The 27,409-nt window shown below is 42.2% G+C and overlaps 1 protein-coding gene across 1 annotated transcript; it reads right to left on the bottom strand.

The window, feature by feature from the left end:
- Positions 1–27,409, bottom strand: LOC132761881 (cytochrome P450 2C18-like). The gene is made up of 9 exons (XM_067463158.1): positions 27,179–27,409; positions 26,186–26,348; positions 23,122–23,271; positions 21,849–22,009; positions 20,450–20,626; positions 19,625–19,766; positions 11,800–11,987; positions 9,394–9,535; positions 1–276 (listed from the first exon to the last, which is right to left on the bottom strand). The coding sequence occupies exons 1-9, from the start codon at positions 27,362–27,364 to the stop codon at positions 95–97; spliced, it is 1,491 nt and encodes a 496-aa protein (XP_067319259.1). The 5' UTR covers positions 27,365–27,409; the 3' UTR covers positions 1–94.

Below are 27,409 nucleotides of genomic sequence, written 5' to 3'. Positions count from 1 at the left end.
TTGCCTCACAAAGAAAGTCTAGGATAGTTGTTGAACACAGAAGTAAAAGCTGAGTTTGTGCAGTCGTCCTTGACTTTCTTCAGGCAGGAGGTTTTCAGCGAGGGATAACACAGAACTTGTAGGGCCGGGGGAATCTGCCTATGGGTTTCACCACAGGTGTGATATCAATGTCCTTGGGGTCGGTGATGGGTTTCAGCTTGAAGTTCTGGAGGATGGAGGTGAAGATCAGGAAGAGCTCCATGCGGGCCAGGCCTTCTCCTGCGCAGTTCCGTTTGCCTGCAAAGACACCCAGGAAGGAAGGGGAGAAACAGGGAAAGGGGTCAGAAAGGGGGCTCTAAGACGCACTCCACAGAGTATAGTCCCAACTGCAAGAGGATTAGTAGTCCTACTCTATTCTGCTTTGGACAGGCCTCCTCATCTGAGGAAACCTCTGCCCAGGACACCAAATTTCAAGATGATTCACAAGCTGGTATATAACCAAAGAAGAGTAACCAAGATAGTCAAAGGTCTGAAAAGCACACCTTATGTAGAGCAAGCTAAGAAATCTATAAATGTTTAGTTTTCAGAAGAGAAGGGTCAGAGGTTTAGAATGGTAGAATCTTGGAGTTGGAACAGACCACATGACCATCTAGTCCAACCCTCTGCCAGGCAGGAAAAGCACAACCAAAGCACTTCTCCCAGATGACCATCCAACTTCTTTTTTAAATCTTGCAAAGAAGGAGCCTCCATCATGTACTGAGGCAGTGAATTCCACTGATCAACAATGAGGATGCTTTCAACCTGGCTTCCCGGATTTACGTTATATGTGTCTTCACAGGTGTAAACATGCAATGTTACTTCTTTGTTTTACTTTGGTCTATTTCTCTGAAATAGGTTGTATGCCTCCATTATTACATGAGATTAATCCCACCGGGTTTCAGTTATGCCAATTCTATTGTATTTGCCTTGTATTAAGAGTTCAAGTTCATCTAGTTTATTTCCCATGCTTTGTGACTTGATAGAGCCATCTTTAGAAATCTGAAAGGAAGTTATGACCAAAAGGGAAGAAGCTTCTCTTCTGCTGCTTCACAGAACAAAACGTGGATTAAAAATAACCAAAAGACTCATTTTCTCCTGACAGTTCTTCTTCATCTGTGACTGTCATCTTCAGAGGATCTGTTGGTAGTAAAGCTTGGCTACCATTAAGTCATCAGAAGATGACAGCCATTCACAGATGCAGGCAGAACATTAGGACAAAATGCTGCCAGAACACGGCCATACAGCCTCATAATCACACAACACTCCACTTCTGAGGTTATTTCCATCATTCACTTAAAGAGAAAGGCCCAACATAGGGGGAGGTTATTTTTTCTATTTTAAAATAATTTGGTGGCTTCTAATGCTCTTTTTTGGAGACCACAGTGGTTAATATTTTATTTATTATTTATTTATTTGCTTTACTTCTATACCGCCTTTCTCAGCCGAGATGGCGACTCAAGGCAGTTTACATAGTAAAGATCAACACAACAACATCAAAAAGGCAATTAAAAATACACTATACAACATATCAAGTCAAAAACAATCATTATCATAGACGTGCGCCTCAGCAAACAAATCAGAATCAGAATCTGTAATCATAATCCTTTATACCAATTCCTATGTTCAGTTGCACCATCTTACTGTAATTCATTGCACTATTTAGCCAAATGCTTGTTCGTAAAGCCAAGTCTTGACCTTCCTCCGGAATGCCAGCAGTGAAGGGGCCTGTCGGATGTCCAGAGGTAGGGCGTTCCACAGCTGAGGGGCCACCACCGAGAAGGCCCTGTCTCTCGTCCCCGCCAACCGCGCCTGCGATGCGGGTGGGACCGAGAGCAGGGCCTCCCCAGACGATCTTAATGTCCTAGTCGGTTCATAGGAGGAGATGCGTTCGGAGAGGTAAGTAGGGCCAGAACCGTTTAGGGCTTTATAGGCTAAAGCCAGCACCTTGAATTGTGCCCAGTAGCAAATTGGCAGCCAGTGGAGCTGGCGCAACAGAGGAGCGGTGTGCTGCTCCTGTTAGCAACCTGGCTGCCGAACGTTGGACCATTTGAAGTTTCCGAGCAGTCTTCAAGGGCAACCCCACGTAGAGAGCGTTGCAGTAGTCTAAGCGGGATGTAACCAGAGCGTGGACTACCGTGGCCAAGTCAGACTTCCCAAGGTACGGTCGCAGCTGGCGCACGAGTTTTAATTGTGCAAATGCTCCCCTGGTCACTGCCGAAACCTGGGGTTCCAGGCTTAGCGATGAGTCCAGGGTCACACCCAAGCTGCGGACCTGCGTCTTCAAGAGGAGTGTGACCCCATCCAACACAGGCTGTAACCCTATACCCTATACCCTGTTCGGCCTTGCGACTGACCAGGAGTACCTCTGTCTTGTCTGGATTCAACTTCAATTTGTTCGCCCTCATTCAGACCGTCACAGCGGCCAAGCACCGGTTCAGGACCTGGACAGCCTCCTTAGTAGCAGGTGGGAAGGAGTGACAGAGTTGGACATCATCCGTGTACAGATGACACCGTACCCCGAAACTCCGGATGATCTCACCCAGCGGCTTCATGTAGATGTTGAACAACATGGGAGACAGTACTGAACCCTGAGGAACCCCACAAGACAACGGTTGTGGGGTTGAACAGGTGTCTCCCAGTAACACCTTCTGAGATCGACCCTCTAGGAATGACCGGAGCCACTGCAAAACAGTACCTCCGAGACCCATCCCCGCGAAGCATCCCAGAAGGATACCGTGGTCGACGGTATCAAAGGCCGCTGAGAGGTCCAGCAGCACCAACAGGGACACATTCCCCCTGTCGAGCTCCCGGCGCAGATCATCCACTAAGGCGACCAAGGCTGTCTCGGTACCATGTCCCAGCCTAAAGCCAGACTGTGCCGGATCTAGATAATCCGTGTCTACCAAGAATACCTGGAGTTGTGAGGCCACCACACGTTCCAAGACTTTGCCCAAGAAGGGGAGATTGGAAACTGGCCGATAGTTGTCGAATTGAGTGGGGTCCAGTGATGGCTTTTTCAACAGCGGTTTAATACTTCCGCTCAGCTGCAGTTACACAATAGATTCCAAATTCTCACACAATTATCACCTGACCAAGAAACACAACATATTGGGGAAGACCAGAATGGCTTAGATACTGATCAGTGGCTCATCCTTGATCAGTGTGCAGGGGATAGCCCTGACTGGGACAACACTTCACAACATCCACACTTGCACAATCGTGCAGGTGTACCATCCCCAACCATAGACCAGGTGCAACAGGAACACATACAGGAGAACCATAGGCTCTTGGACGAATCTCAATGGATTGTCCTTGACGAATGCACCGGGGATGTCGAGGAGGAGGACAACACTTTTCACCTACACAATTCACACCAACAGGATCACTTTTCTGGAGACCTACACACTACATTGCACAAAAGGGGCCCTGTCATTCCCGAAAGTAAACAGGTCTTGGTAGTAGGCGACTCCCTCCTTAGAGGAACGGAAGCTGTCATTTCCAGACCGGATGGGATGGCTCGAGAAATATGCTGCCTACCGGGGGCAAAAATACACCATATCACTCAGAGGCTCACCAGGCTCCTCAAGCCCTATCACCATCCTCCCCTCATGTTGATTCATGTAGGAACCAATGATACTGCAAGGCATACGTTTCAAAAGATCACAAACGATTTTCGAGCTCTAGGAGCAAAGCTAAAAGAATGTAATGTACAGGTGGTCTTTTCATCCCTCCTCCCTGTTGTAAGACACGGACCCACAAGAGCCAGAAAAATAGTACAGGTCAATGACTGGCTTAGAAAATGGTGTCAGGAGGAATGCTTTGGCTTCCTCGACCATGGCCTGCTTTTCCAGGAGGATGGCCTACTGGCAAGGGATGGGGTGCATCTCACACAAGTAGGAAAACACCTTTTTGCTCACAGACTCGCAAACCTCATTAGATGCACTTAAAACTAGGTCCACCGGGGGAGGGGGACAACAGCCTTGCGAACACTACTTTACCCATAATGTCTGGGAATCGCCAGAAGGCTAAACGGAGGGCTGCACAAACACAACAAGGACCAAGTACCAAAAGCACAATAATTCCAATTAAACAGCTCAAGGGAAGATCGCAGGGGCTCACATTTCTTTACACTAATGCACAGAGCATGGGAAATAAACAAGACGAACTCCAACTTTTAGCACAACACCACAAATATGATATCATAGGGATCACTGAAACCTGGTGGGATGACTCCTATCGCTGGAATGTAGATATCGAGGGGTATAACCTCTTTCACAGAAACCGAACAAAGGGGAGAGGAGGCGGAGTAGCCTTATATGTCAAAAACTCTTATGCTGCAGAAGACATTCAAGACAGCAATCTGGGAAACCAGCTTGAAATCATCTGGATAAGAATCAAGGGAACTGGGACTCAAAAAGATGTCATTGTAGGCGTCTACTACAGACTCCCAAGCCAGGAGGAAGAACTTGATGAAGTCTTCTGCCAACAGGTGACCAAACAGGCACAGAGAAGAGATGTAGTAGTCATGGGCGATTTCAACTATCCCGATATTTGCTGGAAAACAAACTCGGCCAAGAGTACAAGGTCCAACAAATTCCTCGCTTGCCTTGCAGACAATTTCATGGTCCAGAAGGTAGAAGAGGCAACAAGGGGATTGGCTACTCTTGATCTCATCCTAACAAATGCGGAGGACCTGATCGATGCGGTCGAAGTGGTAGGATCCTTAGGGGCAAGTGACCATGTGCTCCTGCAATTTGAGGTACAAAGGAAGGCCGAAACTAAGACAAGTCAAACCCGCATTTTGGACTTTAGGAGAGCTGATTTCCAAAAAATGAAGGAAACGCTGAGCAGCATTCCGTGGACACAGATACTAAAAGACAAGGGAGTTACGGATGGATGGGAATTTCTCAAGAGTGAAATACTCAAGGCGCAATTGCAAACCGTGCCAACAAAGAGAAAAAATAGGACAAGTGCAAAGAAGCCAGAATGGATGTCCAAAGAAATTCTAACTGTGCTAAGACACAAAAGAGACATGCACAAGAAGTGGAAAAAGGGAGAAATCACCAAAGAAGAATTCAAACAAATAGCCAACACCTGTAGGGAAAAGGTCCACAAGGCTAAAGCAAAAAACGAGCTCAGGCTTGCCAGGGACATTAAAAACAATAAAAAGGGCTTCTGTTCTTATGTCAGTAGAAAAAGGAAAAACAAGGAGGCGATAGGACCTCTTCGAGGAGAAGATGGGGCAATGCTGACAGGGGATAGGGAAAAGGCAGAACTACTTAATGCCTTCTTTGCCTCGGTCTTCTCACAAAAAGAGAGTCTTCAACCTCAGCAAGATGGAGTGGATGAGGGATTGGAGGACATCCAACTCAAAATTGGGAAACAAGTCGTCCAGGAATACCTGGCCGCTCTAAATGAGTTCAAGTCCCCAGGGCCAGATCAACTACACCCCAGAGTATTGAAGGAACTAGCGAAAGTCATTTCGGAACCATTGGCAACCATCTTTCAGAGTTCTTGGAGAACGGGAGAAGTTCCAGCAGATTGGAGGAGGGCCAATGTGGTCCCAATCTTCAAGAAATGAAGAAAGGATGACCCAAACAACTACCGTCCGGTCAGCCTCACGTCGATACCGGCCAAGATTCTGGAAAAGATTGTTAAGGAAGCGGTCTGCAAACACTTAGAAACAAATGCAGTCATCGCTAATAGTCAACATGGATTTATCAAAAACAAGTCATGCCAGACTAATCTGATCTCTTTCTTCGATAGAGCTACAAGCTGGGTAGATGCGGGGAATGCCGTGGATGTCGCGTACCTAGATTTCAGTAAGGCCTTCGACAAGGTCCCCCATGACCTTCTGGCAAGGAAACTAGTCCAATGTGGGCTAGGCAAAACTACGGTGAGGTGGATCTGTAATTGGTTAAGTGGACGAACACAGAGAGTGCTCACCAATGATTCCTCTTCGTCTTGGAAAGAAGTGACAAGTGGAGTGCCTCAGGGTTCCGTCCTGGGCCCGGTCCTGTTCAACATCTTTATTAATGACTTAGATGAAGGGCTAGAAGGCATGATCATCAAGTTTGCAGATGACACCAAATTGGGAGGGATAGCCAATAGTCCAGAGGACAGGAGCAGAATTCAAAACGATCTTGACAGATTAGAGAGATGGGCCAAAACTAACAAAATGAAGTTCAACAGTGACAAATGTAAGATACTCCACTTTGGCAGAAAAAATGAAATGCAAAGATACAGAATGGGTGACGCCTGGCTCGAGAGCATTACGTGTGAAAAAGATCTTGGAGTCCTCGTGGACAACAAGTGAAACATGAGCCAACAATGTGATGTGGCGGCAAAAAAAGCCAATGGGATTTTGGCCTGCATCAAGAGGAGCATAGTGTCTAGGTCCAGGGAAGTAATGCTCCCCATGCTCTATTCCGCCTTGGTTAGACCACACCTGGAATATTGTGTCCAATTCTGGGCACCACAATTGAATGGAGATATTGACAAGCTGGAATGTGTCCAGAGGAGAGCGACTAAAATGATCAAGGGTCTGGAGAACAAGCCCTATGAGGAGCGGCTTAGGGAACTGGGCATGTTTAGCCTGAAGAAGAGAAGGCTGAGAGGAGATATGATAACTATGTATAAATATGTGAGAGGAAGCCACAGGGAGGAGGGAGCAAGCTTGTTTTCTGCTTCCTTGGAGACTAGGACGCGGAACAATGGCTTCAAACTACAAGAGAGGAGATTCCATCTAAACACGAGGAAGAACTTCCTGACTGTGGGAGCCATTCAGCAGTGGAACTCTCTGCCCCGGAGTGTGGTGGAGGCTCCTTCTTTGGAAGCTTTTAAGCAGAGGCTGGATGGCCATTTGTCAGGGGTGATTTGAATGCAATATTCCTGCTTCTTGGCAGGGGGTTGGACTGGATGGCCCATGAGGTCTCTTCCAACTCTTTGATTCTATGATTCTATGATTCTATGATTATAGCTTGTTTTAAGCTCGCTGGAATGATGCCTTCCCGAAGGGAGGCATTAACCACCACCTTCACCCACTCGGCCAATCCCCCTCTGGCTTCCTTCAAGAGCCAGGATGGACAGGGGTCCAGGATGCATGTGGTAGGCCTCATTCCTCCAAGTATCTTGTCCACATCCTCGGGTTTCACCAATTGAAATGAATCCAATAAAACCGGACAAGCAGATGCTCCAGCTACATCCTCATCTACTGCCGTTAATATGGTGTCCAGACCAGAACGGATCAAAGCGACTTTGTCTGCAAAGAACCGAGCAAAAGCATCACAGCGGGCTGCCGGGTTGTCAGGGCTCCCGTCTTGAGCGACGGGATTTAAAAGGCCTCTGACAACTCGAAACAGCTCAGCCGGTCGGTTTTTTGCAGACGCAATAGTGGCCGCGAAGAAAGATTTCTTCACGGCCTTTATTGCCACGGCACATGCTCTTAAAAAGGACACAAACCGTGTTCGGTTTGGCTCGCTCGGATCCGAACGCCACACGCTCTCTAGTTCCCTCTTCTTTCACTTCATCACTGCCAACTCCTCGTTGAACCAAGGAGCTGGTTTAGCTCGGCTACTTGAGAGGGGACGTTCCGGAGCGATCATGTCTATTGCCCTAGTCATCTCCCTGTTCCAGAGAGAGACCAGGGCATCAACAGAATCACCAACCGAGAAGGTGGGAAATTCCCCAAGAGCCGTCAGGAATCCATCCGGATCCATAAGCCTCCTGGGGCGGACCAGCTTAATGGGTCCCCCACCTCTGCAGAGGTTAGGAGGTACAGTAAGTCTAAATCTGACCAGGTGGTGGTCGGTCCATGGCAACGGAGAGATGGACAACTCCTTGACACTGCCACCATGCTCCCATCCCTGACAAAAGACCAAATCTAATGTGTGTCCAGCGCAGTGGGTGGGGCCAGTTACCCGTTGGGACAGCCCCATGGTTGCTATGGAAGACATGAAGTCCTGAGCCGCTCCTACTAGGGTAGCCTCGGCGTGTACATTGAAGTCCCCCAGCACAAGAAGCCATTGGGACTCCAATGCCAAGCTCGAGACCACCCTTGCCAGCTCAGGTAGGGAGACCATAGTGCAGCGAGGTGGGCGGTACACTAACAGAATCCCTATTCTGTCCCGGTCTCCCACCCTCAGGTGGACACATTCAAAATTAGTTGACTGTGGGATGGGGCCTCTGGTCAGAGGGATTGTATTTTTATAGACCACTGCAACTCCGCCTCCCCGCCCTCCGGATCTCGATTGGTGCTGCACGGAGAAGCCTGGTGGATAAAGCTGGGTCAAATTTACCCCTTCGTCCAGCCAGGTCTCCGTGATGCACGCCAGATCCGCCCATTCCTCCAAAGTTATGTCTTGGATGAAAGATGTTTTACCGTTGACAGAATATTTCCAGGTTTTTATGAAAAAGTATCAATTGGGAGCTCTCTTTGGACTGAAGCAATTCATATCTCACAGCCATGTGATGATCCAGTGGAAGCCACAACTGGGAGAACCACAGTGTTGTGTATTCCTCTTCTGAGGAGGAGGAGGTAAAACGGGAGGCAGAAGATGTATGAGTTGGGGATTTGGATCCAAGGGTTGAGGAGGAAGAAGAGGGTGAAGAAAACCCTCTTCCTATGTTTCAAGAACACCAAAGAGCAAAAGAAGAAAGGAGAAAGTCATCTATAATTTCTGAAAGGAACACCTGTGTTGGGAGCTGAGGGCTGTAACAGAAGTAAAGCAAGTAATCAATGCTGGCAGCAACTGTTCTATTTGAGCATGGAAGGACTCAGTGAATGTGTGTGTCAACTGTAAAATTAGATGCATTAAGCTGATTGGTCGGGCAATGCCCAGGGAGAGGGTTGAGCCTTGCACTTTTGGATACTGTTACATATTTGTTCAGGCTTCAGCTATGCAGAGAGAAGCGGAGACTTCATGAGCTCCTGAAGGAATTTATCCAAATGGACAAAGAAAGACTGTTTTGAACCTTCCATAAAAAGGACACTATGTGAATTGATGCAACTGATTACATTGTACATACGTTGTTCTGAACTACGAAGAGTAAACTACTTGTTCTTTACTGTTCACCTGTGTGGCATATTCTCTTTTTCTGGCAAGGCAGTGTGTTTTGCCAAAGACTCCTGTTTCATGTCTGATTTTGCTTTGCTTTTGGGATTTTTCTTCTGTTCCTTTGCTGCTGTTTGTTAGAGCATTTTCCTTTTGCTGAAGTAAAGTTTTTTAGTTGCTTTAACCCTTGTTGTAAGGCTGTTTCTGTGGCAAAACACAGAACCCATTTCCTTAGCAATTGACAACCCAGAAACCCAGAAAGAGCTGCTTGACCACCTGATGTCCAAGGTTGCTACCCAATGGGAAGGAGAGGGGGTCTTACCTGCTGAAAAGGGCATGAAGTAGTTGCTCTTCCTGAAGGTCCCATCTTCATTTAAGAAGTGTCCTGGGTCAAACTCTTTGGGGTTAGGGAATTCCTTGCTGTCATGCAGCACCGAGATCAGAACAGGAATGATTGTGGTGCCCTGCAGAGTATTGGATTTGGAGAGATAATAACCAAGACATGAAGAAGACTTTGGAATTGCAAGGCCTGGAAAAGTGGATGATTGGGGTCGGATAGTGGCTACATTGACCACAGCAAGATAGTTCACAACTTGATTTAGCTGGAATGTGCAGCTGGATTTGTTCCTAATTGATGTCAAACAAAGCAAGCAAGGTCCCTTGTAGGCCCAGCATGACTGTGTTCCATTCATGTATCATGAGAGACGACACCATGCCATCTATGGATTTTTTGTGAATTATTTAATTTTTAAAAACCAATCTCCTTGAATTTTCTCTCCAATGACCCACAAGAGATAATTTTCTCCAACTTCCAGAAACACTAATGCATCTACTGGAGAAATTAGGAAAACCCTTACCCTAGAAACCTTTAAAAAGGACCTTAAAACCTGGTTCTGCCGCTGCGCTTTTGGAGAGTAGGTATACAATCCCACACTACTGCTTAGCCTCAACATTCTGTCATTGGAGTATATGTCATCCCCCCTCTGTGGGAAAGCCTGATTCCTCAACCCCCGCTATAATGAGCCCTTCTCTCCAAATAATCTGTCTCCTTTTATCTTGCCCGAGTTTTTAATTAGTTTTAATTAGTCTCTTTTTTAATCATTATATTTAGCCCACCCATTGTCATTGTGATTGCATCTATTGCAATTTTATATTGTTATGTGTTTTACTTTATTATGATGATGTTTACTGTTTGCATTTTTGGTTGTATTTTGGTTTTATTTTATTGTGATTGGTTATTCGGGCTCGGGCTCATGTAAACCGCTCCGAGTCCCCTTGGGGAGATGGTGGTGGTGTATAAATAAAGATGATGATGATGATGATGATGATGATGATTATTATTATCTGATTTAAGGGATTTTAAAAAAATATTCAGAAACACTAAGGAGAGGGATTATTTTCTCTCTCCTCTCCTGATTGGAGTATTATATCAGCATTAGCGTTAGTAGCCCACAGAATGACCCTAGCCCTTTTAACTCTAAGTGTGATAAAAAATAACTCATAAAGAAAAAACATGAGTCTTTCACTTTAAGTAGAAATAAAATGAAGTTCTATTCTCTGTATACAAAACAAGACAGAAGAATTGCTCTCGCCAAAACATAACAAAACATAACAAAAACAATATCTTTGGTGAGTCCTCTTCATTCAACATATGCAGAATTGTAACAGAATAAAACACAGTCTCTCTTACTTAGTTGTCCATAGAGTGACTTTGTCTTGCCGTAAACAAACTTTATCTTCCGGACGATGCAGAAACTGCTCCCAGCATCAAACAAAGGCTTTTCAACTCAAAATGAGCCCTCAAGCAAAGCTTAGAACGCAATGCTCAATTGGGGGCCTGGAACTAGAGTTAAGATGGCCATGTTTAGCCATGCCCACAGCGACTGCCTTATGGCAGCACTGGCAAAGATGGGACCAGAAAAGGAAGGAGATTTTAAAAGACTTCAAAAGCAGCTCTACCAAAGTTGCTTAATAGTTATAGTGAAACACAAACTGACCTTGGCAGACATCCAAACGTTTCAGAACATTTCCAAAAAATGGATACGTTAATCAAATTCTAAATATCTCCCCCCCCCACACCTTTCCTGCATCCCTCAAAACCCACCATCACATGTCAAAATTTAACAAACCAGATACGAATTCTGATCTATTCCTCTTTTTTTTTTTTTTTTTTTGCACAAGTCTTCTGAGCAGCATTTTAGGAAATGTAGTTCAGGGCAGGGCCTTTGGAATTCTCTGCCACAGGGCTCCTGGCCTTCCAAAACTACATTTCCCAGGATTGTGTCCTCTTGCAGTCACTTTCCCAGCGATTTCTGCTTTCTCCCTGTTGCTTCCCTTTCCTCATGGTGAGAGGCCATTAATTTAAAGAGGAAATTCAGATTTCTTGGCTTTGTGTTGCCGCTTTGTGCTAAAAATCAAACTGACTTTGGGATGCTTCTGAGATTTACAAAATGCAAATGGAAAAGTATTGGGTAAGCTTCAGTTCTTAAGTTTTTGTCATGGGCCATGCCTATGTGTCAGAGAGTGCCTCGTAAGAACAACTTTACCAAATTTGATCCAACTTATGAGGACTCAGAAAAAATGTGCACATCCCTAGTAATCATTGTGCATAGAGTGTCACATTACCAAATGTTGTGGAACTATTTGTCACTGTCTCCAAGATACCACTCAGCTTTACTGGGACCATGGAGCAGTGTACTTCTGGAAGAAGAAGAAGCGGAGAACTCACTTTGGGGATGACGTATCCTCTGAATGGCGTGTCTTTGACCATGGCGTGGGGGAGGGCCATTGAACCAATAGAGAGGGACCTTTGGATCTCATGGACGACTGCATCTGTGTAGGGCATCTGTCCACGGTCAGCCATGCCGGGCATCCGAGAGCGGCCAACCACCCGGTCAATCTCTTCCTGCACTTTCTCTGCCAGGAGATGGATAAGGTGACGTATCAAGAAACCAACATCCAGCAAACTTCAGAGAAATCAAATTCTAGTTCATTACAAAAAAAACAAGAAGAATCTGCCCTCAAACCCCTGTGAATCTTTTCATCATAGTAATCCACATTTTAAATTCCTGCCTATCAAAAGAGAGGTGCTACCTAAAAGTGGAAGGACTCGATCCCAAGAAATGCATGCCAATATTTGTATGGAGCTAGACCTTATTATATTTCAATTTGGATTCAAGCCTGAATGTGGGACAAAGACTGCTTTCTTTGTCATGGTGGATGACCTACTCAGGGAACTAGTCCCTGATGGTTCTGCTGAACTTTTCAGTGGCTTTCAATATCATCAACCATTGTATTCTTCTTGGCTGCCCCAGTGAGATGGGAATTTGAGGCATCGACTTACAGTGGGTCCATTCCTACCTGGAGAGTTGAGCCCAGAAAGTAGTGCTGGGGGCCTCCACTTTGAGCCCTTGGCCATTGACCTGTGGGGTCTCACTGGCCTCTATTTTGTCCTCATGCTATTCAGCATTAACATGGAACCTCTGGGGGAGGTCATTCAGAGTTTGGAGTGCAGTGCCAGATAATCATAAAATAGAATTACAGGTGCAGAATATGCCCAGGTGATCAAGAAGCACAAGTGGTCCATAAACACCTGCCTTCTAACATCGCACATGACCTGAACATCAATCTAGCAATTCAGCATTTGTAAACCAAAATTTGCTATGGTGATAGAATTATTTGCAAATGCCATTAGGAAAGATAAGAACTTAGAAGGGCTAGGAAAAAAGGAAAAACAGAAGATGAGTCTATTTGCCGACGATACATTGTTATTTATTGAAAACATAGTAAGTAAAATGAATAAAAGAAAGGATCACTTAGAGATATTTGGGGAAACAACAGGTTTACAAGTTAATTGGAACAAGTCAGAAATGATGCTATTTAATTATACAAAGAAAAAAGAAAAAGACTTTATAGAACCGAGCAAAATGGGAATTAGAATTAAGAATAAATTAAAATACCTGGAAGTAATAATAACAAAAGATTTAAAAGAAATGGAAGAGGTAAATGTAGTAACATTGAGAAAAGTTGTTCAAAAAACATTAATACATGATGAAAATATACATTTATCTTGGTTTGGAAGGATAGCATTAGTAAAAATGAAAATCTTATATTTAGGATGCTGCCACTTCAAATTACAGAAGAAGAACTAAATAGATGGCAACAAATGATAAATAAATATTGTAATGGTAGTAAAAGAAAGAGATTAAACAAACAGTTATGGTACAGATTGCAAAACGAGGGAGGATTAGCACTCCCTAATATTAAGACATATTACGAAGCGAGTAGATTAAGATTGGTTATAGAAGGAATGATAAAAAAAGAGGGAATAGATTGGCTAAGAAAGGAGTCAGAAGAAGTGGAGGAAGAAATTTGGAGTATATTTTTTAAACAGTTCATGAGAAAAGAAATTAGGGAAATTAGAAACCCCATGTTGAGCAATATATTAGAATGTTATAGCAATATAGGAGAATGTTAATAATGGATGGTTCAGTTATAACTCCAATTGTAATGGAAAAGAAATTCCCAAGTTTTTTTTAAAGTAATGGATAAAAAGTTAAGGGGAAAAAATTAGACAAAATAGGGGATTGGATAAAGGAGGAAATGAAGAAGGAAATGATTTTGGAAGAATTTAGAGAAATAAAATTGGCATGGTTCCATTGTATACAATTAGAACAATGGTTTTAAAATTGGGGGAAAAATAACAAAAACGGAAGTAAGCTTAACCAATTTGAACAAATAATACAAAATGGAAGGGTTGTAGAAGAGCATGAAAATTTGAAAGGAATAACTATTAAAATATATAAGATAATAATTGAAATAAAGGAAGGAAAAACAAAAAATAATACCCTCAAGGAGGTTTGGGAAGAAGATTTAGGGATAAAAATAAATGAAACAGAGTGGCAACAATTATGGAGACAAAGACATCTGAAAAATTATCAATACGGGTTAAAGAAAATTATTACAAGTTAATATGGAAACGGTATCTAACACCAGTAAGATTAGCACACATAAATAAAAATTATTCAAAAAATTGTTGGAGAGGGTGTCAAGACCAGGAACATATATACTAGGCCTGGGTAACCACGGAAAAATTTGGTTCTAAACTCGTTTCGTTTTTAGGTGGCCTTTTCGTTTCGTTTTTTTTTTTACTAATTCCGAAATGTTCCTTTTAAAAATTTCAAAATATACGAAATTTCGTAAATTTCGAATCGATTCATTACTGGCGGACGCGATTGCGCAATATGCTAAAAAAAACCTCCAAATGGGAAAGGGGGAACTTCTGAAGCTTCCCTCTCCCTCTGTTGTTGACTGTTGGTGTGATAAAACAAACAACAACTATAAAACTTGCACCAGACATGCGAAAATAATTACGAAATAATTACGAAATAATTACGAAATAAATTGAAAAAATGGTTTCGAATCTAATTTACTCCTCACACTATTCCTGCATGGTTCAATATTGAATCGTAAGCTAATTTAAATACGAATTAATAACGAATTACGAAATTAATGAACGAAACCGCCCAGGCCTAATATATACATATGTGGTGGCAATGTAAATATGTAAATAATTTTGGGGGGAAAGTATTTAGAGAAATAGAAGATATAATGAATATTAAAATAGAAAGAAGTCCTAGTATAGCTTTATTATCATTATATAACAATAAACAATTGAAAAAAGAGGATAAGGAAGCGATAACAAATTTATTAATAGCAAGATTGCTTATAGCAAGGAACTGGAAAAAAGAAATAAATATACAAATTGAGGAGTGGTATAAGGAGGTATGGATAGAACAAAAATGTATGTATGTATATCTTATACAACTCTCAAGAAGGTAATATAAATCAGGATTTTATGCTCTCTATTGGAGTAAATTGTGTGAGACTTTATAGCATTTAACAAGAATGTTATCAGTACATTATAAATGTAGATTATCATGTCAACATAGAGAAATAAACAACAGACTAAAGATAATAAAGTCCATTCTTTCCTGGAGTCGGATTTCAGTGAAGGAATTCAAAAGTCTCTATCTTTATCTTCAAAAGAATACTTCTTTTGGCAACACAGTCTCAAAGAATTCTTCTTAGGCAACAAAGTCTTTCTTAGGCAACAAAATCTCTACAAGGTCTCCCGGTATGTTATCCTTGTTTCGAATAATTATCTTCTTCAGGGTGTAGTCTGTTATCATATTATGCTTAGTGCACTAAATAAAGGAGTAGAAATAACATACACAATAGATACATGAAACTCCCAAAATAACATTGCTAGAGAAACATTTTATAATGACAGTAAAGAAACACGCTACTCTACTTACATTCTCTTCAGTAGTACAGGCTCTGTTCCAGTAGGAGTTCTATAACGAGCAATGAGTCATGACTAGGCTGCCTCTTAAATAGAACTACATCTCACAAAAAACAAGTGTATTCAATCTTGTCATTTAGTCCTTGAGGAACCAGTGTTCGTAGTTTAAAGATCCAAAAAGATTCTCTTTGCAGACATAATAACCGCATAATATGGCCTTTGACATTGACACAATACTCATCTAAAATCACTAAGATTATTTCAAAGCACTGGCATTTACTACAGGACATTCCTGGATGCAAAGACAAACCTATAATTGCCCACAAAAGATCCAGAAATTTAAGGGACCTAATGATCTATTCTGAATATAACTCTCCTACTACATCCCATAAACTTACTACTAAGGGTCACACTAGCTGTGGACACTGTAACTGTTGTCAGCAATCACTTAAGAGTAAAATATATTCTCATCCAACACTTAACATTAATGTCACATTACAACATTTGACAACATTTCCACCGATAATGTAGTTTACCTAATAGAATGCCCCTGTAAACTACTATATATTGGAATGACCATTAGACCCCTTAAAACTAGGATAAATGAACATCATTCACGCATAAGGAATGGGTCCACTGACTCTTCACTATATGTACATTTTAATGAAAAAGCTCATACACACCATAGCTTTAAATTTTGTGCTTTGGAAAAAGTATTACCCAGACCAAATGCAGATGTAAAAAAAACTCCTTCTGCAAAGAGAATCTTTTTGGATCTTTAAACTACAAACACTGGTTCCTCAAGGACTAAATGACAAGATTGAATACACTTGTTTTTTGTGAGATGTAGTTCTATTTAAGAGGCAGCCTAGTCATGACTCATTGCTCGTTATAGAACTCCTACTGGAACAGAGCCTGTACTACTGAAGAGAATGTAAGTAGAGTAGCGTATTTCTTTACTGTCATTATAAAATGTTTCTCTAGCAATGTTATTTTGGGAGTTTCATGTATCTATTGTGTATGTTATTTCTACTCCTTTATTTAGTGCACTAAGCATAATATGATAACAGACTACACCCTGAAGAAGATAATTATTCGAAACAAGGATAACATACCGGGAGACCTTGTAGAGATTTTGTTGCCTAAGAAAGACTTTGTTGCCTAAGAAGAATTCTTTGAGACTGTGTTGCCAAAAGAAGTATTCTTTTGAAGATAAAAATAGAGACTTTTGAATTCCTTCACTGAAATCCGACTCCAGGAAAGGATGGACTTTATTATCTTTAGTCTGTTGTTTATTTCTCTATGTTGACATGATAATCTACATTTATAATGTACTGATAACATTCTTGTTAAATGCTATAAAGTCTCACACAATTTACTCCAATAGAGAACATAAAATCCTGATTTATATTACCTTCTTGAGAGTTGTATAAGATATACATACATATATTTTTGTTCTATGTTATTATAGATATTTGTGCATTGTTTTCATAAGGAGGTATGGAAACTGGCAATAAACGATTATTTATTTGTTTATTTATTTAGCAGTTTTGTACTCGAGGGACTCGAATGCGGTCATCGCTAATAGTCAACATGGATTTATCAAAAACAAGTCATGCCAGACTAATCTGATCTCTTTTTTCAATAGAGTTACAAGCTGGGTAGATGTGGGGAATGCCATGGATGGAGCGTGTCTGGATTTCAGTAAGGCCTTCTTTGACAAGGTCCCCCATGACCTTCTGGCAAGGAAAATAGTCCAATGTGGGTGAGGCAAAACTACAGTGAGGTGGATCTGGAATTGGTTAAGTGGATGAACCCAGAGGGTGGTTCCCCCCAAGGCTTCCTCCTCTTCATCCTGGAAAGACGTGACGAGCGGAGGGCCACAAGCAGGGTTCCCCCCTGGGCCCGGTCCTGCTCAGGACCTGGCTTTATGAACAAGCGTTTGGTTAAGCAGTGCAACCAATCATAGGAAGATGGTAAATGGAACATAGGAATGGCACAAGGATTATGAGAACGGATCTGATTTCAACTGAGGCGTTATGTTATGTTTCTTTTGTTCATCTGTCTTGTTGATTATCAATTGTTGTGGATTGATGCTGTTGATCCTGTTTGTTGCATTGTTATGTTTTAATTACACTGACACTGTTTGATAATTGTACCTGTAAACCGCATTGAGTCGCCTGTTAAGGGCTGAAAAATGCGGTATAGAAATAAAGCAAATAAATAATAATAATAATAAATAATAATAATCTTCATTCATGACTTAGATGAAGGGCTAGAAGGCAGGATAATCAAGTTTGCAGACGACACTAAATTGGGAGAGATAGCCAAGTCTCCAGAGGACAGGAGCAGGATTCAAAACGATCTTGACAGATTAGAGAGATGAGCCAAAACTAACAAAATAAAGTTCAACAGTGACAAATGCAAGAGACTCCACTTTGGCAAGAAAAACGAAATGCAAAGATACAGAATGGGGGATGCCTGGCTCGAGAGTAGTACGTGTGAAAAAGATCTTGGAGTCCTCGTGGATAACAAGTTAAACATGAGCCAGGAATGTGATGTGGCGGCAAAAAAAGCCAATGGGATTTTGGCCTGCATCAATAGGAGCACAGTGTCTAGATCCAGGGAAGTGATGCTCCCCGTGCTCTATTCTGCTTTGGTCAGACTACACCTGGAATATTGTGTCCAATTCTGGGCACCACAATTGAAGGGAGATATTGACAAGCTGGAATGTGTCCAGAGGAGGGTGACTAAAATGATCAAGGGTCTGGAGAACAAGCCCTATGAGGAGCGGTTTGGGGAGCTGGGCATGTTTAGCCTGAAGAAGAGAAGGCTGAGAGGAGATATGATGAGGGCCATGTATAAATAGGTGAGAGGAAGCCACAGGGAGGAGGAGGGAGCAAGCTTCCTTTCTGCTTCCTTGCAGACTAGGATGCGGAACAATGGCTTCAAACTACAAGAGAGGAGATTCCATCTGAACACGAGGAAGAACTTCCTGTCTGTGAGAGCCGTTCAGCAGTGGAACTCTCTGCCCCGGAGTGTAGTGGAGGCTCCTTCTTTGGAAGCTTTTAAACAGAGGCTGGATGGCCATCTGTCAGGGGTGATTTGAATGCAATATTTCTGCTTCTTGGCAGAATGGGGTTGGACTGGATGGCCCAGGAGGTCTCTTCCAACTCTATGATTCTAAGATTCTATGATTCTATGAAATGTGTTAACTATGATAAAATAATAAAAATTATTTTTAAAAAGTAAACCAAAATTAATAACACTGTTCAATGGAAAAAAAGTTGCGGTCCTGAAAATAGTTGTTTTTTTTATGATTTTGGGGTTCTGAAAACGAAAATGACATTTAAAAATGTATATTGGCTCTAGTTTTTATGATGTAAGCAATCACGTGATCACGTATGGTTGAAAAAATGCATGTTGCGACTTACACTATGGAAGATTCTAGAATATTCTAGAAAGTTTGATGGCACAGTATGAGTGCCGTGTGCAAAAGCCAGAAAGCCCTCTATAAGGCCAGACCTTTGAACGGTGAGGGTCAGTCAGTTGAAGACTGAGACAGTCTCGTTACACATTGTTTTACATGGTTCTTTTGACTGTAGTTCTGCCTCCTCGCACGTGTGTCAATAAAGCCCTATGGAAAAAAGATCTCAAGGCCAATGGACTCCGTCCATGCTGTCAGACTCCTGCTGGAGCTTTGCAAGAGGGAATCCTTTCCTTGAACACAAAAGAAAAGTCAAGAGAAGCAAACAGGATATAAACTAAAGTCACGATTAAAGCGACATTGAAACTTTCAGACTTTTCAACTGCATTCGGCCTACTAATACAGTTTCTTTCTTGCTACACAAACATAAACAATAGACTAATTAAATAAATATTTCTCATGTATAAACTATTGGCAATATAATTTGACTAAAATTTAGTAAATATTCACGGTTTATATACATGCAGTAAGGTTAGGCGCATTATCATAATATTAACGAATTACCTATTGTGGAGAAAATTGAAATAGCTGTTGCATAAAAACCAGAGCCAATTAACACATTCAATTATTATATTTGAATTCAGCATGTTAAATTGATTAAGAAACGGTACATTTCGTTTCCGAAACTGAGAAAAACTGAAAATTTGTAGGACAGTGTAATCTAGCCACTTCCAGAACTTATTTTCAACCCAAACTTATTTCCAGGATCTGGTCACATTTGGCCTCGCAACTGTTTCCCTGAAGGCTTCACGTCTGCCTTACCTTCAATCTCTGGGTACTTCTGGAGGATCAAGAGTCCATACTGGAGTGTGGCGCTGGTTGTTTCCATTCCTGCGGCAAGCAATTCAACACAGCAGTCAATCATGTTCTCCATGGTGAACTCAGAGGCCTCATCATGTTTCTCCTAGGGATACATATCAGGATTTGCAATTTCTTAAGTGAGAACAGGGTTCATACCTCAGGCCAGGCCACACGTGAAAGTGCCGCTTCACTGTCATTTGCATGTGGAGGCTGATGCAATGGGGAAGTAGAGAAGTTGTGTTCTCCCTAATTTGTTTTGATGAGGGACGAAAGGAGGCAGGGGCGGCTCAACCATTACGCAAAGTAAGCATTCGCGGTACAGTTTATTTTGCCCAGGGGCGCTCTTGATGCACTCTTGGGGGAAAATAGACCTCGACATATGCGAGTTGTAGTTACTGGGATGTATAGTTCACCTACAATCAAAGAGCATTCTGAACTCCACCAATGATGGAATTGAACCAAATATGGCACACAGAACTCCCACGACGAACAGAAAATATTTATCAGTGATTGGTTGGGGGGGGGGGGGGGCGCAAAATACTGTTTGCTTACCATTACCTCTGAATGGAGGTTGTTGGAGAGAATTAGAGAGATGCTGCTGGAGGAGAGCATTTTGTGTATATAATGTATATATATTGTGTATATAATGTGTGTGTGTGTGTGTGTGTGTGTGTGTATATATATATATATATATATATATATATATATATATATATATTTCTACGACTAAAGAAGAGGTAAAGAACACTAAGGAACATGGTTATGGGTCCCAGGGCGCTCTCTTACCTGATCCATTCTGATAAAGAAGCAGTCCATGAAATCCTGAGGTGAGTTGGGGTCCAGAGTAGCCCTGTGCTCCTTGGCTTCTTTCCAAACGAATTCTCTGCATTTGGCATAGTTTGGTGTTATGTGCTGATGGGGCCCTGGAACCCATTCCATGAGGGCAGGGAAGGCATTGTAAAGCTAGAAGAAAAGATGGGGGGGGGGGTCGTTAATGCATGTTGAGAGGGGTTGTGAGAGCTTGTTTTCCGCTGCTCTAGAGATTGGGACACAATGGATCAAGGCAGTGCTCCTCAATCTTTCTAATGCCATGACCTCTTAATCCAGTTCCTCATGTTGTGGTGACCCCCAACTATACAATTATTTGTGTTCCTTCTTCATAACTGTCATTTTGCTACTGTTATGAATCGTAAATATTGGATATGTAGGATGTATTTTCATTCACTGGACCAAACTGGTGGATTTGGAGGAGATTGGTTTTGTCATTTGGGAGTTGTAGTTACTGTGCTTCATAGTTCACCTACAATCAAAGAACATTGTGAACTCCACCAATGATGGAATTAAACCAAACTACTACAGACTACAACATTTGGCCCGGCCATAGGTTCTTTTAAATGCTGTACGTTGTTGTGATTGTTTGCTGCTTATTGCGTATTTTTGCTTTTGAGTTTTATTTTAACTAGGTTCTTGTGGGTTTTTTGGGCTATATGGCCATGTTTTAGAGGCATTTCTCCTGACGTTTCGCCTGCATCTATGGCAAGCATCCTCAGAGGTAGTGAGGTCTGTTGGAAGTAGGACAATGGGTTTATATATCTGTGGAATGGCTGGGGTGGGGCAAAGAGCTCTTCTCTGCTAGAGCTAGGTGTGAATGTTTCAGCTGACCACCTTCATTAGCATTTGAAGGCCTGCCTGAGCCTGGGAAAACCTTTTGTTGAGAGGTGTTAAGATGTGCCTGGTTGTTTCCTCTCTGCTGTTTTGCTGTTGTAGTTTCAGAGTTTTTTAATACTGGTAGCCAGATTTTGTTCATTTTCATGGTCTCTTCCTTTCTGTTGAAATTGTCCACATGCTTCTTGTGGATTTCAATGGCTTCTTTGTGTAGTCTGATGGTTGGTTGTTGGTGGTTGTTGGTGTGGTCCAGCATTTCTGTGTTCTCAAATAATATGCTGCGTCCAGGCTGGTTATTTTAATTGTTTTGTATTGATTATTTGTTATCGCTTTTGTTTATTGATGTGTTGTGGGCTTGGCCTTATGTAAGCCACACTGAGTCCCTTGGGGAGATGGTAGCGGGGTACAAATAAAGTTATTATTATTATTATTATTATTATTATTATTATTATTATTGTGCAGATGGGGCCTTCTTAAGGGAGAAATATCACCCCACAAGCAATGAGAGGAAAGGGCCTACCTGTGCCCAAATAGAGGTAAAAATCTGAACGTTCTCAACAAGCAGTGCAGTCAAGGTTTGAAACTTCTTGTCGTCGTATTCGTAGTGCTTTCCAAAGAGAATGGAACAGATGACACCGGCGTTAGCATAGGTGAAGAGGTGGTCTGGGTTAAAGGGTTGGCCTGGAAGGGGAAATAAAAGCACAGTCTTATCTCAGCCCAACCCTGAGACTATCAACCTGGAAACTCTTGATCTGTCTCCATGGATTGGGTTGGTCCTGGTTGGGCAGAAATGGACCGTCCTGGGCATTCCGGTCCTGTTCAACATCTTGATTAATGACTTAGATGAAGGGCTAGAAGGCAGGATCATCAAGTTTGCAGACGACACCCAATTGGGAGGGAGAGCCAAGTCTCCAGAGGACAAGAGCAGGATTCAAAGGGATCTTGACAGATTAGAGAGATGATGGGCCAAAACTAACACATTGAAGTTCAGTGGGGACAAATGCAAGAGACTCCACTTTGGCAGAAAGAAACGAAAATGCAAAGAGACAGAATGTGGGACGATGAGGCCTGGCTCAAGAGCAGTACGTGTGAAAAAGATCTTGGAGTCCTCGTGGACAACAAGTTAAACATGAGCCAACAATGTGATGTGGCGGCAAAAAAAGCCAATGGGATTTTGGCCTGCATCAAGAGGAGCCTAGTGTCTAGATCTAAGGAAGTAATGCTCCCCATGCTCTATTCTGCTTTGGTTAGACCACACCTGGAATATTGTGTCCAATTCTGGGCACCACAATTCAAGAGAGATATTGACAAGCTGGAATGTGTCCAGAGCAAGGGTCTGGAGAACAAGCCCTCTGGGTGAGCAGGACTCTGGGTGAGCAGGAGGGAAAGACCCTCACCCTATGTATGGGAAACCCAGTACCTAGAAAGAAGATCTATAAAACTCAGATGCATGCAAGAGTTTGAATCTGGAGCCTTTTGACAAAACATGCCAGGAGGAATTTCCTGAAGAGTCCCAAGAATATGCCAATGGGGGTCCACTTAGTTGTTGTGGGTTTTTTGGGCTGTATGGCCACGTTCTAGAAGCATACTCTCCTTATGTTTTGCCTGCATCTATGACAGGCATCCTCAGAGGTTGTGAGGATGCCTACCTCGGAGATTGCCTCCCATAGATGCAGGCCAAACTTCAGGAAAGAATGCTTCTAGTTCTAGTGCATGGCCAGACAACCCGAAAAACGTACAACAACCCAGTGATTCCAGCCATGAAAGCCTTCAACAATACAGAGTCCACTTACCCTTTGTGCCATGGAATTCTTCCAGGAGATACCGAGCTTCCTCCTGGATCCTCTCCTCAATGCTCTTCTTCCCCATCCCAAAGTTGCGGAGGGTGGTCAAGGTAAAATGCCGGATCAGCTGCCAGCTCTCCCCATTGCTGAATATGATCCCTGGAACAGATGAAGGAAGAGACCATGATGGGAGGGTAGGCAGGGTCAAGGTGAGGTGATACGGCAAATATACACATGGATCTTCAGTGTTAACTCTTTAGACCGAGGGATTGAGGGTCATTTTCTGTCTTTCAGCTACTTCTTTGTGTGTGGAGGTCTCTTTTATCACTTTCTGGTCACCTAGACCCTCAACTCAGGAACCATTGTCCTAATACGCATCCATACGCCACTGAAGCACTCTTAAGTCTTGTAATCTCAAGAGGGAGCGACATGGCTTTCTGTTAGTCTTAAGCACAACAATAGCTATAGAAATGTATGAGAAACACAGACTTTAGATGTGGAGCCCATTACATCCTTTTCATAAAAGCTGTGTCTAATGCTTCATATGTTCATAAGGACTGAACATTACATTTTACATTTTCTTCATTTCCTTAAGAGGCATTCCTATTAGGCTTGTGCATAATTTTGGATCAAAATTTCAGAAGTGATATCAATTGATATTTTCATAAATGTTCTGTAACATTCATGTGTCCCCCAGTGTCAGTTTAATTTTCACTATAATCATTAAGTAGCTTTGGTAAAGCCAAGAGAACATAAAGTGCTTTCAAAATCATACTCTTGGGCCCATCTTCGCTGGTGGCACCCTAAGGAAGGCACTGTGGGTATGACTAATCACAGTCATCTTAATTGGAGTTTGGTAAGACCAGGCCCCCAATGATAGAGATTGCAAAAGGCCCTGCCGTACACTATATTTCTCAGAACGCAATGCTGCTCCGGACACAAATGGAGTTGAAGGACCCAAGTGAGGGCTGGCCTCAGCAGCTGCCATTGAGGGTTAGTCTAAATAATATAAATAAAATTATAGAATTTGCAAAGAAGACTAAAGTAAGCTGGCATTAAGCAACCTTTGCAAAGCCAAGAGAACAGAAAGTGCTTAAAAAAACTAATCTTTTTACTTTGGCTCAATTGCCATAAGGAAGACACTGTGGAGGGCAGCCAGCCAGCCAGCTGTTTAGAGTCAGTAATGATGATAAATAAAAGGATTGAATTTGCAAAGTGGACTAAAGTAAGTAAGCAATAGTATAAATCTGTGCTAAGTTTAAGTTATGTGGTTGTGTGTCATAAAGACAGGCATTCACGGGGATTGCTGTTGTGTCAGTGTGTAATTCATGTATGATGTGTGTTTAAATGTAATTTTAAATGTGATAGGATTGTGATTGTAACAGAATTGTATTGTCAGGATGTAGTTTGACACAGAAGGGTTAAACAGCAAAGTAACAAGCTGTGAGAATGTGACCCTGAGTTCTTGCTCTGTGAAAGATTAGGGAGTGCCAGAGATAAACTTCCTTCCAGCTGCAGTTTGTATTAGTTCCTATCTCTTCCGGTTTGTGTTCTTCACGTCTGTCCGCTGATGGTGTATGTTGTCTATTTTGAGCTGTTTAAGTAAAGCTGAAAACCTGCTTTTACCGGAGACTCCAGAGTCCATTATTCAGAGCTTCTGCGACACTCTGCTGCACGCTAACATGTTGTCACTGTTTGGGGGGATAAATTGATCTTCTCTAAGCCAATCTCTGTCCCAGGCTGTAAAATAACTAATGACCTATACGGATGTGTCTTGAGTGTCCCCTCCAACTCAATAGGGGAAGCTTATGGATGCCAGGCGACTTTAGATGGTGCCTTTCTGCCTGGAAGAACGGGGTCAGTCTAGATCTCCCTTGATGGTGTCTGTACTATGATTTCTGTTCCTGGGTTATAAATGGCAGTTCCTAATTGGTTCTATCATAAAAACATGGTGAAAGTTCATTACACTGCAAAAACTTTACCTATGTGCAATGGACATTGTCCTATAGCACATTTTGTTTTGTTGAGTCTCCCCCAATTTAACAAAGTTTCTACCACAAAAACAAAGTTTTTGGAGTGAAACAACTATTTTCATAGTAAAGATCACACAATGAAACAGGAAATAATACTTTCAAAGCAGGAACAGATTTTCTTTATTATTAAAAATGTTTTTAATAAAAATTGAAAATTCACCAAAAATCTGTGGATACGTCGAATGTTCTGAAATTTGAAGAGCTAATAGTGGTAAATGTGTTCTACCACTGTAGCAAATTTCATCAAGATAGCTTAAAAAAATGAGGGAGAAAGAAGCCCCTGAATTTTCTCTATTGACAGTGATGTTTTCCTTAATGCACATTCACAATTGTCATTAACAAAGCAACAACAAAATTTCATAAGTTTTGTTAGAATTCAGAAATTTTCAGCTCCAAAGTTTTAGAAACACTTTAGAAACAAAGCACCAGCCCCCCCTCTAGTTTTGTAAGTATTTTCGAACCTTTTTAATGGATTACACATGCCTAATTTCTATATTTACACATAGAGTGCCTTTACCATCCGAAATATGTAGAGATATGTAGAGTACTGGCATGCAACCAAGGAAAATAACAGTCTGAAATGAGATAATTATCTCCAACCCAATTATTGCTGGACCCATGTTTGTTTGTGTGCAAACTTCCATGATGAGCATCCATGATGAGCATCCAAGAACATATATCAACTTAGGTGCGATACATCTCTAGCCTATCTGAGAGGTCCAAGGCAATACTCAAATTATTAGACTTATCCATCAACGGTTTGCCATTGTCTTTGTTTATGTGGCTCAGACACTGTGACTTGCCCAAAATTACTTTGTGGGTTTCCATGTCTAAGGGTCCTTCCACAAGGCCATAAAGCCCAGAATATCAAGGCAGAAAATTCCACAATATCGGCTTTGGACTGGGTTATCTGGGTCCACTCAGCCGTATATTCCAGTTCAAAGCAGAAAATTGGAAATTTTATTCTGCTGTGTGGAAGAGGCCTAAGAGGGGATTTTGACACTGCCCCAACCTGCAATAGAGAAATCAGAACTGCATACCTCTTCCTTTACGGGGTTTTTCTGTCAATAGTAGTTTTGGCCTATTGGAAAAGTCATTGCCCTGGTCAACCAGAGCTTCTTTGATGGCCTCATAGCTGTGCAGCACCACAACAGGCTTCATCCCCATATAAAGTGTAAACACAGGTCCATACTTCTCACTAAACTGGAGAAAAACAAAGAAAGAGACATACCACAGGTTGTCATATGACCAAATTTGGAAATGAATGCACCTTGGTGTAATAAGTTTATAGGCGAGATAGAAGTGATATGAAATCTGGAAAAGCCCCTAGATCTGATGGTTTTCTTATCATTTCTTGTAAATAACTAGAAGACCTGGTTGCTGTGAGTTTTCCGGGCTGCATGGCCATGTTTTGGATGTTTTTCCCACTCCTCTACTGACGTTTCTCCCACATCTACGGCAGGCATCCCTAGAGGTTGTGAGGTAAACAGCATAGGTGAATAGCCTAGGGCAGGGGTCCACAAACATTTTAATCAGAAGGCCAGGTCACAGTCCCTCAAACTGTTGGAGGGCCGGATTATAATTTGAAAAGTCCCTAGGGAAGAGTTAACACCCCTGTGGGGTTTGTTTTGCTGTTTGTGACTCTGTTCAGAAGATGTAATCTCATTTTTTGTCGCTGTCAGAATTGGATTTTGAAAAAAATGGAAACAAGGATTGGAGATGAAGCTTTAGTGGAGACACTTTTCCCCTTGATGTCCCCGTGAAGAGTGAACTTCCCTTCCGAACGGTATATTTCCCTCCCTCCCTGTTGTCTCAGCCCTGTTCTTAACTAGGAGACATTTGTAACTCAGGGGAAGCCTGTAGTTGAAAGAACGACATCATCACACAAATATGGACAATCCTAAGGGATGAAGTTATAAAGCAGCAACAAAAATAATGACCTTAATGAATTAGAGAGCTTTGCCAAAATAAACAATATAATTCAGTAGAGAGAAATGTAATGAGGGGATGGTGGTCCTGCTTCTTCCACTGACCTTGGAGAACGCCTGATCCCAGTGTTTGCCCTTCAGCTGCAGAATATTCCCAATGATGGGCAGTGGAGTGGGGCCGGGGGGCATTCTCCCTTTTCTGTACATCTTGCTATTCCAGATGGCAGAAAGAAGAAGGAAGGATATTATCCCGATGAGCAGGAGAGCCGTGCACGTCCCCAAGGGCTCCATCTCAGTCTGCAGAAGCAAGAAGGGTCCCAAATCCAAGGAGGGAGA

This window comes from Anolis sagrei, chromosome 1, assembly GCF_037176765.1.
Source record: "Anolis sagrei isolate rAnoSag1 chromosome 1, rAnoSag1.mat, whole genome shotgun sequence".
Classification (NCBI taxonomy): domain Eukaryota; kingdom Metazoa; phylum Chordata; class Lepidosauria; order Squamata; family Dactyloidae; genus Anolis; species Anolis sagrei.
The sequence above is the reverse complement of the archived record's forward strand: the minus strand, read 5'-3'. Positions and strand labels throughout refer to the sequence as shown.

Bases quoted from the DNA above. Each gene is read 5' to 3' on its own strand.
- LOC132761881 (XM_067463158.1), bottom strand. From the start codon at position 27,364: ATGGAGCCCTTGGGGACGTGCACGGCTCTCCTGCTCATCGGGATAATA. The intron at 19,767-20,449 runs GTAAGAGAGCGC...ATGTATCCCTAG, and splicing joins TCTTTATCAGAATGGATCAG to GAGAAACATGATGAGGCCTC. The intron at 9,536-11,799 runs GTGAGTTCTCCG...AATACTCTGCAG, and splicing joins GAGGATACGTCATCCCCAAA to GGCACCACAATCATTCCTGT.